At 32.8% G+C, this 10,444-nt stretch overlaps 1 protein-coding gene across 12 annotated transcripts in view; it reads left to right on the top strand.

The window, feature by feature from the left end:
* RIMS2 (regulating synaptic membrane exocytosis 2) overlaps positions 1-10,444 on the top strand; it is a 255,008-nt gene that overhangs the window by 19,741 nt on the left and 224,823 nt on the right. For all 12 annotated transcript variants that reach the window (XM_021713514.1, XM_008060442.2, XM_021713541.1 and 9 more), the window contains exon 3: positions 2,465-2,575. In XM_021713514.1, the coding sequence (XP_021569189.1) occupies positions 2,465-2,575 (111 nt within the window). The remainder of the gene's footprint in view (positions 1-2,464; positions 2,576-10,444) is intronic.

Below are 10,444 nucleotides of genomic sequence, written 5' to 3'. Positions count from 1 at the left end.
CCCTGGGGATAAGAGGTGTTTCCCCATCCCCAGACAGATATTTGCTACTGTAAATCCCATCTCCATCCCTTCCTATAGTTTCCCACTACTGCCAGTCTTTTTCTTATATTATTACATTGGATGTTCAAGGTCCATAATATGAGTGAGAACATATGATACTCAGATCTTTGATTCTGGGAGAGGTCACTCAGTATTATAGACTCTAGTTCCATCCAGCTTGCTGTGAAATTGATGATTTTGTTCTTTTTTATGACTGTGTAGTATTCCATCGTGTATATGTACCACATTTTTTAAATCCAGTCCTCTTTTGATGGGCAGCATGGTTGCTTCCAGGTTCTTGCTATTGTGAACAATGCTGCGATAAACATACATTTGCAAGTATCTTTTTTTAGAGTGATTTAAGTTCTTCAGGATATATTCCCAGGAGAGGGATTGCTGGGTCATATGGGAAGTTGATATTTAGATCTTTTAGGAATCACCACACTGCTTACCACAGAGAGTGCACTAGTTTACACTCCCACCAACAGTGTAGAAGTGTTCCCTTTTCACCACACCTTCTCCAGCAGCTGTTATTTTTTGAGTTGTTGATAATTGCCATTCTGACTGGAGTTAGGTGGTATCTCAGTGTGGTTTTGATTTGCATCTCCCTGATGATTAGTGAGGTTGAGCATTTCTTCATGTGTTTGTGGGCAGCTCGGATGTCTTCTTTTGTGAAGTGTCTGTTCATATCTTTTGCCCATTTTATGATGCGGTTGTTTGTTTTTTTCTTTTCAGCACATTTGAGTTCCTTGTAGATCCAGGATGTTAAGCCTTTGTAAGACCTGGAGTTGGAAAATACTTTTTCTCAGTCTGTAGGCTGTCTCCCTGCTCTCCTGATGGTTTCTTTGGCTTTGCAGAAGCCTGTCAGTTTAATAAGGTCCCACTTGTCTATCTTCTCTCTTATGACCTGTGGGTTTCGGGTTTTGTTCAGGAATTGGATGCCAGTTCCGATTTCCATGAGGGCATTTCCTTCATTTTCTAAGGTTCTTATGGTTTGAGGTTTTACATTTAGGTCTCTCATCCATTTGGAGTTAACCTTTGTGCATGGGGTAAATCAGTCTTTAGTCTTGCAATTTCCTGCTGTTCATATTCCTGAAGGCTGGGGAGTTGGGGAGTTGTGTCAGGACTTGTACTATGCTGTAAAGCCAAGATTGATCAACTTCTTTCCTGAAAAATGTTATCTCCATGTGTTCCTGCTGATGTCATTGTTTCTTCATAAATCTTCAAGGCCTACCTCCTTACCTTACCAGTTGCTGAATCAGAGAGAGAAGAAAGGGTGGGGAGGATCAGAAGAAAATCCATAGACAGAAAGCATGCAACAAACGATATACGGTTATATACTACAATACTACAAGGTTAATTTTATACAGTGTTATATTGTATGTGAGGGTCTGTGTATGTGAGGGTTGAGCCTCCTACCCCACAGTAGTGATTCCTTACTGTCTCAATACCAATCAAAATTCTATGTGTAATTTTTATAAACTTGTCATTATTTTAGAAATTATATGGAAGGGTAAAGGCATATCAATAAATACATTTTGAAAAAAAGAGAAAAATTGGCTATCCTCCTGTAGAAATTAAAACAGGATGGAACTTGAACAGTAGCAGTAAAACAGACACTGAAAAGATTAACTAGTACTATGACAATATATTGTATAGACATTTACATTTATATTTATATGTGGACTTGATATATAATGATATAGATGGCACTACAATTAATATGGAAAGGATGGGTTGGAAAGGTTAGGAAAATTAGCTCTTCATGTGGAATAAAATTAAAAATTGATTCCTGTCTTTCATCCTATAATATGACATACCATGGTCTTAATCATGTTTTAAGGGACTGTTGTATGTCATGGTGGGTGGGGTAAAGTTTGAAGCAAAAGACTACTTAGGCAGCTGTTGTGGCATATGCTTACCAATGGTACATTGGATTAGAGTGGTATCAAAGAAGGTGGAAGTACACAGATTTTGAGTTGTTCTCTTGAGCTCTGAACTCATATTCAAATACCTAGGCATCTCTGTCTCCATTCCTATAGACCATGTAGACAAATGTGTCAAACACTGAACTTATTTTCTCTGCACAAATCTACTCTTCTGTATGTATCATTGAGTATCTCTGCTAGAGACCTAGCAGGCATCCATTAATAACTTTGATATTGGCTCACCATTGATACTAGCTTAATTTGGACTGTTTTTATGTTGTATTTATTGTAGCAGCAATCTGCTTACTTAACTGTCAACCTTCAACTGAAATTTGTACCCTCAGCCAGAGTGCAATTAGTTGAAACAAAACATAAAATTTGGACTTGATCATACCTAGACTTTGTCTTTTTCTACTGTTTTTATTTACAGGCCTTATTTCTTAGTGTTGTATATGATTATGATTTATTAAGATATTTAATGGATCTTGCTATTTTAGTCGGAATGTGGAACAGGGACTTCGAGGGACTCGCACTGGACATTATAATACAATTAGCCGAATGGATAGACATCGTGTCATGGATGACCATTACTCTCCAGACAGAGACAGGTAAATATGATTAAATACTATTAGACATTATTATAATCACTGTCTTCAGAAAGGGGTTACCATAAAATGTTTTCATCTATTCCTTTATAGTAGTTTCTAAAATATTTTTTTCTTACAGTGCTTATATTCTTTCTTATAACTGCCATATTGTTTAAAACACACACACACACACACACACACACACACACACACACACGCAAGCAACTTTTCCTTTGGTAAGAAAAAAAATGGCTCTTACCATTTTTGTCCTTTGTTAAATCAAACTAGTTATGTTAGTGAATCTGTACGAGAGATAATAATGTTAATTATTATGAAAACACAATGTTTTTATTGTTTATATCTTGTCATGGCCAGTTATTATATGTAAAAATATTTTCATGAGACAATAGATTTTAAAGTTTTTCATGGTTATCAGAGAAATCAGTGTGACTTTTCACATATAGAAGTATTGAGACAGAGTCTGGTTTGTTTAGAAAATATTTTTATCATGATTCATGAAGAGGTTTTTCCTCATGGCTTTCAGTAAACCTTTTAAGCATCTTAAAGAATCATGCTTGTTGATTACTGTATTTGGAAGAACTCTGAATTTGCTCCATTAAATGTGACCAACTTGGAAGTAACATGGTATGTTACAATGCTTACATTAATTACTACTAATATGTTGAAGTTAAGCAAATTGATTAACTCTCTAATTCATGCTTTGATTATATGTGAAGTAAATGCTATTATATTTTTCCAAACTATTCAAAGACTATGATAAAATAAAGAAGGAACTCAAAAGTCCCTTTGTATGCACCCTAAACCAATTTTAGGAATAACATTTGGGGACTTTAAAATCAACTGATCTGAGAAGTTACTGTCAATATTTATACATTTAAATTGTTTTGTCTAAATCTGGGAATATATTTAATTCGTATTATAATCATTGTGTTTTAGTGTACTTCTTCAAAAGAAAAGATGGCGGATATCTTAGTCTTCAGCAGTGTTAAGCAAGTATTGGCTTTAGTGTCTGCGATCTAGGAGAAATTAGGAAATTGTTAAATTAGTATGCCTATTAGTGTTAAGTGAAAGCTAGCATAGTAATTTCTTTTTAATTTCTTAATTTTTTATAGAGATTTGAGTTTTTAGGGTAATTATAGAAAAGCTACGTATAAGAAATTGAGCCTATCAAGTACAGGACTGTAATAGTAAAAGAAAGATAACTATGTTGGCATGATTAGGAGTTGGAGGGAATCATACTTGGGTGGGTCAATAGAGATTTCATTTAACAGAATTTTAATGAGCTTGATTGTTTCTGGAAATTATTATAGCAAGCCATAAACTCTTTGTTTCTTGAAGATTTGTTCATAGAAATGATGAAAGAGAAAAATCTGAGATGACTTTAAGCTTCCTTCAAACTTAAGTAAAGTTTCTTTTAATGAAAAATGGACTTTATATTTTCTCTAAGAAAAGTAAATATAGTCTAAATTTGTAGAAAAATAGAATAAAATTAACATCTAGAATTATACTCACAAACAAAAATGTTTGCTATCATATCAAATGCATAATATTTTATAAATATTTAGAAGCAAATGACCCTAGGTAATGGGAACAAAATTTATATTAAAACCTAGGTGACCAATACAGTCATATTAACTAATTAACATGTCAGAGATTTTCTGCAATATGCATTTTTATGTCTATCCCAATTTATGTCTACAATTGAAATTGAAGTGACATTATATTTTTTCACTTTAAACTTAACGAATCTTTTAGTTAAGCAAAAATTTCCAAAAAATTATTTCCAGAAACTTTGAAGAAAATTGAAACAGGTGGCTTTATTTCTGTTTTAGAGCACTGTAGACTGCTAGATCACAATTACTTCTAATTGTGAATTGTTTTTAATTCTTTTTTGAAAAGGTAAAATATAATTTAAACAGAAATATAAAACCATTTCTAATGTATTTTGGGTTATCTGTGTAATCATTATCCATTAACGCAGGGAATCAAAAATCAAAAGATACAATGTTATTTATGTATGTACACTATCACATTATTAAGCAGTGGGTTCTTAATTTCTGTCTTATTCTAATAGAATGTTGATAATAAAATGCATGTGAATGCATTATAATTTTTATGTACTTTTTAGAAGGTAAGAATACTCTAGAACTCTTACGGTGAATTTTTATGAGTAGCATTTTACAGAGTCAAGCAATAATACTGTTGATTAAAGACCCCAAGAGAGAATTTCCTTTGAAATAGTAAGGATAATTTAGGTATTTTGAGAGATACATTAATCTTTCTTGTCAGTAAGAATTGATGCACTGATTAGAGTAGTATTTTATTGAATGTACTCTTTTTCATAGGATTTGGAACCAAATGGCTTTGAGTTTGAATCTAGAATTTTACCTCATGCTACCTTCTTTGGGAAAATTAACCTCTTTGACAATTGATTTTCTTGTCTGTACAATTAGAATATTAGTACCAACTTTAAAGAGTTGTGGAGATTAAATGGTACAGTACCTCTAGTTGTGTAGTATGTATTCAAAGAATGTGCTTTAGCCTTAACATTTTAAAAGAATCTGTGGGCTTTGTAAATAATTTATATTTAATGTGGAGAGAGAGAGAGAGACAGAAAGAGAGAGAGAAATATTAGTGAGTTTTCAGGTTTTTTTCTTAAAATTTCATATAGAATGTAAAACATGAGTTAGACCTTGAAAAGTGGGCATGTTCATTCAGGCAAGAACAAGAGCACATACAGAGGCAGAATACACCTGTACATCATAAAGACCCGGTACAAAGAATGGAGGATTTGGGGACATGTTGGAAAGTTGTGTGTGAAGACAATGGCTTTTGCACTGACTGTATGGATAAGAAATGATGTTATTTGACATTAATTTATAGTACTCGGTTAAGCTGTGTAAGGAGGAGATAAAGTGTTTATATCCTTTTTGTAAGTAATTGTAGACAGAATTGTGTATAAACACCTTATTAGATCTTTGTTTCTCTGAATATCTTATTCTATTATAGTTAGTCAAAATTATAATCGGTTTTGAAATGTATGTAGATTCTTTACAGGAATTCAGAAACCTGATTGCAAGGACATTAGCTAAAATAATACATTATTAAGGACATCTTTTATTTTCTACTCCCTTTACCACTTTTTTGTACCACTGTTTTTCTGATAAATACTGGTAACTACTACAACTAGGAACATAATTTTTCCTGGGGCAGATAATGTGGCTTTAGTATTTAAAATCACTTTAAAAGTATTTTGTTTACTTGACTTAGCTTACTGTTAGAATAAGTGTAGAGTATTAAATACTATTTCTGTAACATGTCAGAGATTTCCTGCAGTGTGCATTTTTATGTCTATTCTAGACCCAAAATATGTTGGATGCATTTGTTTCCATGGAGTACTATTATATACTTTTAGCATTATAAGAAAAAAAGTAAAATTAACATTTGCAAAAGACTTCTGTAAACATTTTAATCCTGTGAATTCTATTAATAAATTTACATTCTAAAAAGGGAAACGCCCTATTATATGGACCTCTGGTATACACACTTCTTTCATTTCTTTATTCCTTGTCAGGCAGTCAGCTACCAGACAATAAAACACATATTCATAGCTATTTCATCAAAAAGAATAATCTTTGTGGTTCTTTCAACTATCAACTTTGAGGGAACACATCTCTGAAAGTTTAAAATCATAGAGAAAGTAAATGAAAAAAGAAGACACTACAAAAATAATATACCATCTTTGGTTTTTTGAAATATTTAAAGATAGTTGAATCATACCAAGTATAATGTAGGAACTACAAAGTACAATTTTAACAATATTCAAGACAGAGTAGAACGTTTTTGCATTAAGCAAGGGCTGTTGAAAATAACTTTCAAAAACTATAGGTTTACTTAAGGATGGAATATTTTATCTCCTCCTTTTGCACACCTTTTTGTGTGTCTAAGGGCTCCTATGAAGAGCTTAACATTCAACTAATTTAATATGTTGAAAGGATAATTCATATAAGTATCATTTTGTGCTGTCTTTAGATTCTTTACTGGAATCCTCAGAGGTTATATTGCTTAAGAATCAAAGTGTGTCTAGAAATTGTATTCATAATCTAGTTCAGTTCTTTGAATAGTAATATTTTTTATCATGATCCTTAGAATCTGGAACTTCTTTAATTAAATTGTTTTTACTTTTTAAAATTTAGTAAATGTACTCAGCCTGTAATCCCGCGCCTTTGGTAGGCTGAGGTGAGTGGATTGCCTGAGCCCGCGGGTTCGAGACCCGCCTGGGCAACTTGGCGAGACCTCATCTCTACAATCAATCAAAAAATTAGCCAGGCGTGGTAGTGGGCGCCTGTAGTTCCAGCTACTTGGAAGACTGAGGCGGAAGGATTCCCGCAGCCCAGCAGGCCGAGGCTGCGGTGGCTGGGAGCGGCTACTGCACTCCAGTCTGGGCGATAGAGTGAGACCCCAACTGAAAAAAATAAATAAAATAAAATAAAATAAAATTTAGTAAATGTATTAGTTTTTGGTTTTTGGGTTTTTTTTCCCTTTTACAGAGAATGACTGCTCTGCTCAAATTTTTTAAAAATCTCAAACAGATTGGAATAAATGCAATTTTAATATAACGAATCATATTTGTTTAACTCATTAGGCATATTTACTGCTCAGATTTAATAATGCCCATTAATATTGGAAGAAAAGTAAGCATGGTTCAATGGAGAAGTTAAAATGTTTTTAGATGTACCAAGTGGATGCAGCAAAAGACTTTGGATACATCTGTGGAGCTTAGGTGGATTTTAAAGGGCTTACTTAAACTGAATGGTACATTTTGTGTAATATTTATACCAGACTTTTCTTAGTTTTCAGCAGAATCTCAAGGGGAATCATGATCAGATAAAGTTAAGAACTAACATGACTAGAAATAAAAAATATAAAATAAATTGATACTTGATAAAGGTGGTTCTTGCTTAAAGTTTTCTTGGCTGTATAAGGGCAAAGTAAATTATGAATCTCTTCAAGGAAAATATTAGAAATTGGATGATTATATATATTTTTATGAATTTTTAAACTTTAACTTTGAGGTTTACACATTTGCTATTACTCTTAGGTAATTTTTGGAAAAAAGTCTATTCTTTCTTAAAGCCCTAAATCCTATCACAACTGTTGAGTATTATTTCTATTCTTTATAAAGCCAGAAATGTTTTTTAAAATACTTTCTTATATTACATAGGCTATAATCTTTTGTTTACATTTCTACAATGTTTCTATGATTACGTGAACCATTATTTGAAGTTTCATCATGAAAATAGTGTAATTTTGGTTTATATTTAATGCAATTCAAAATATATTTATTGACTGAGTCAGCCATGTGCACAAATATTTAAATAAAATATTATCCTTGTCTAGCTAGACAAATTATCATATGTCAATTAATTATAAAATGTAGAAGACTATGAGAAAGAAATAATATTATTGCAACAGATTGGAGAAAAAAATTACTTGATTTGGGTCTATTGGAAAAACCTTCAAAGACAAGTTGGACTTTAAAGATTAGTAGGATTTTAAAAGGCAGAGAAGTGGAGACATGATGGGCATTCTGGTTAGAGTGATGAGCATGAACAAAGACCCGGAGTCAGAGAATCTTAAGTGGTCTGTTGTGCCTATATAAGAGATAGAGGATGGGGAATGGAAAATGACTGGAGATGAGGATCGAAAGTGGTTTAGAATTTTTAAGGAATTTGTGCTTGTTTTTTGATATCAGGAAACAATGGAAGATTTTGAATAAGGTGCCTACATTATCAGAAAGCATAATTTGCAAATATATTCCTGTAGACTGGGTGAATTATGGATTGAGTTGGGGGCACACTGGGGTTTGAAGATAGGGAGATCTAAAGTAAGATGACTTCAATAGACATAGTAAACCTGATTTAAAGTAGTGTCAGGAGAAAAGGAAAAGGAGGGAGAAATTTGAGTTATTTATATGTCAGAACCTGCAAGCTTTATAAATCAATTATAAGCCTGTGAAATATAAGAAAATGGAGCGGTTAAATTCTGATATTGTAAAACTTGATTTATTAAGTAGATATCCTCAGTTGAAGCTGGGATTACATGAGATTACAAGAAGAGGAGTAGCTGAAGTATTATATTAAGTCCCAAAGGGGGATTAAAGAATTATGTTAGAAATTAGAAAGAACTTTAGAGATTATGAAGTCTTGTACCAGAGTAAGAACAAGGTCAAATGAGCAGGGATCTAGGCTTCTCATTCTCTTTAGCTACCATCATCTGATTTTGTTGAATTCTTATGTATTGATTAATTTTGATTGAAAAAAAGTGGTCTTCTACTAGAAAAAAAGAAAGAGAAAAAAGAAAAAAAGTCATTGCTTGAGCCTTTTCATTTCACAAAGATAGCACCGATGTCCAAATAGTCAAAGTGTATTGTTCAGGTCTCACAGTTAATATGTGTTTTCCTGATTATCTACATGACACTCAAGCACTATGTGGAGAGTCCAGGAAGAAGCTGGAAATGTATTGTGCAACCCAAAGAAAAATCAAGACTAAGTTATTATTATGTTTCAGTAAACAATGGATAGTGTTCATTTACACTATGAAAACAAATTGTGTTATCCAGAAAGAATAAGTTGGAATATAAGAAAGTCAGGAAATGAACCTTGGAAAAACTGCCTCTCTACAGAGACAGGAAATCCAGTTAATGAAATGGATAAAGAAGTAGTCATATAGGTGGGAGACCAGGCCATATGTGTAAATGTTAGAGCCTGAGATTTGAATTAAGAAAGCTTTTAATTTGAAACTCAGTTCTGCTATTTGCTGTATGGCTTTGGCAAACACTCACAGCCTCAGTTTCTCTATCTGTGGGAATGTGGGAATACTAGAACCTATCTCAAAGAGTTGTTGTGAAAAATAAATGAGGTGATGTAAACAAAGCTTTTAATGGAGGATTTGGCATGTGGTTTAATGTTAAATAAATACTATGCGTAATAACCAGAGAGAATAATGTTTCAGAAACCAAGAGAGAATATTAGGAAATAGAGTTTCGAAAATCAATGTCTAATACCATAGATAAGTGGAGTATGATGAATATTAAGAGCAGACTAGGATTTTTAGGTTTTTACAGATAATATTCATAGGATTGCTTCAAGAGAATGGCAGGAGCAGAAATCAAATTACAGTAAGCTTAAAGCATGAAAACGAAGTGAGAAAGACGTGGCGAGTATTATAGATATATCTTTTAAGATGGTCTATATTGAAAAGAAAATGCAGAGGCTTGGGAGGAAGGCAAAGTTAGCAAGGGTTTTATTTTTAGGATTAAGAACAGTTGAGGAAGGAAAGGCAGGAGAAAACAATGAATCAAGCAAGGTCCTGTGGGAAGCAGGATAACAAATAGAGGCATTTCTTCTTTTGGTGCAGAAGGACAAGTGAAGATATATTTACTCTGTATTTGCAGGTAGAATTATGGAAGTTAACAGAGTTCAAGGTTCATTTCCGTTGTTTACTGAAGCATACTGATAACCTGCCAGAATTAATTATTTTGTTATTAAAGGCTTTAAGAAAGCAGAAAATTTCAAATTAGTACTGTAGAAAGAAGAGAATCAACTACAGATGGGTAAAAGGTCAGTGTGGTGTTGTAATCGCTTATGGTAGACGTGAGGTAGGCAATGTAGCAGTGCCAATAGCATGTAATACGTGTATAATAAACACAGTAAATGGAAAAATGTATGGCACCCAATAAATTTAATAAATACATTCAATAGTCAAGTAAAAATAACTTGAATCAGTTTTTCCTTATTAAGTGAATTATTAGAACACCCTTATAGTTTTTTAAATTATTAACAAGTGAAGGAGAAATAATTACTGTAT

This window comes from Carlito syrichta, unplaced genomic scaffold (genome assembly GCF_000164805.1).
Source record: "Carlito syrichta isolate Samal-C Ts95f unplaced genomic scaffold, Tarsius_syrichta-2.0.1 Scaffold92606, whole genome shotgun sequence".
Lineage (NCBI taxonomy): Eukaryota > Metazoa > Chordata > Mammalia > Primates > Tarsiidae > Carlito > Carlito syrichta.
The sequence above is the reverse complement of the archived record's forward strand: the minus strand, read 5'-3'. Positions and strand labels throughout refer to the sequence as shown.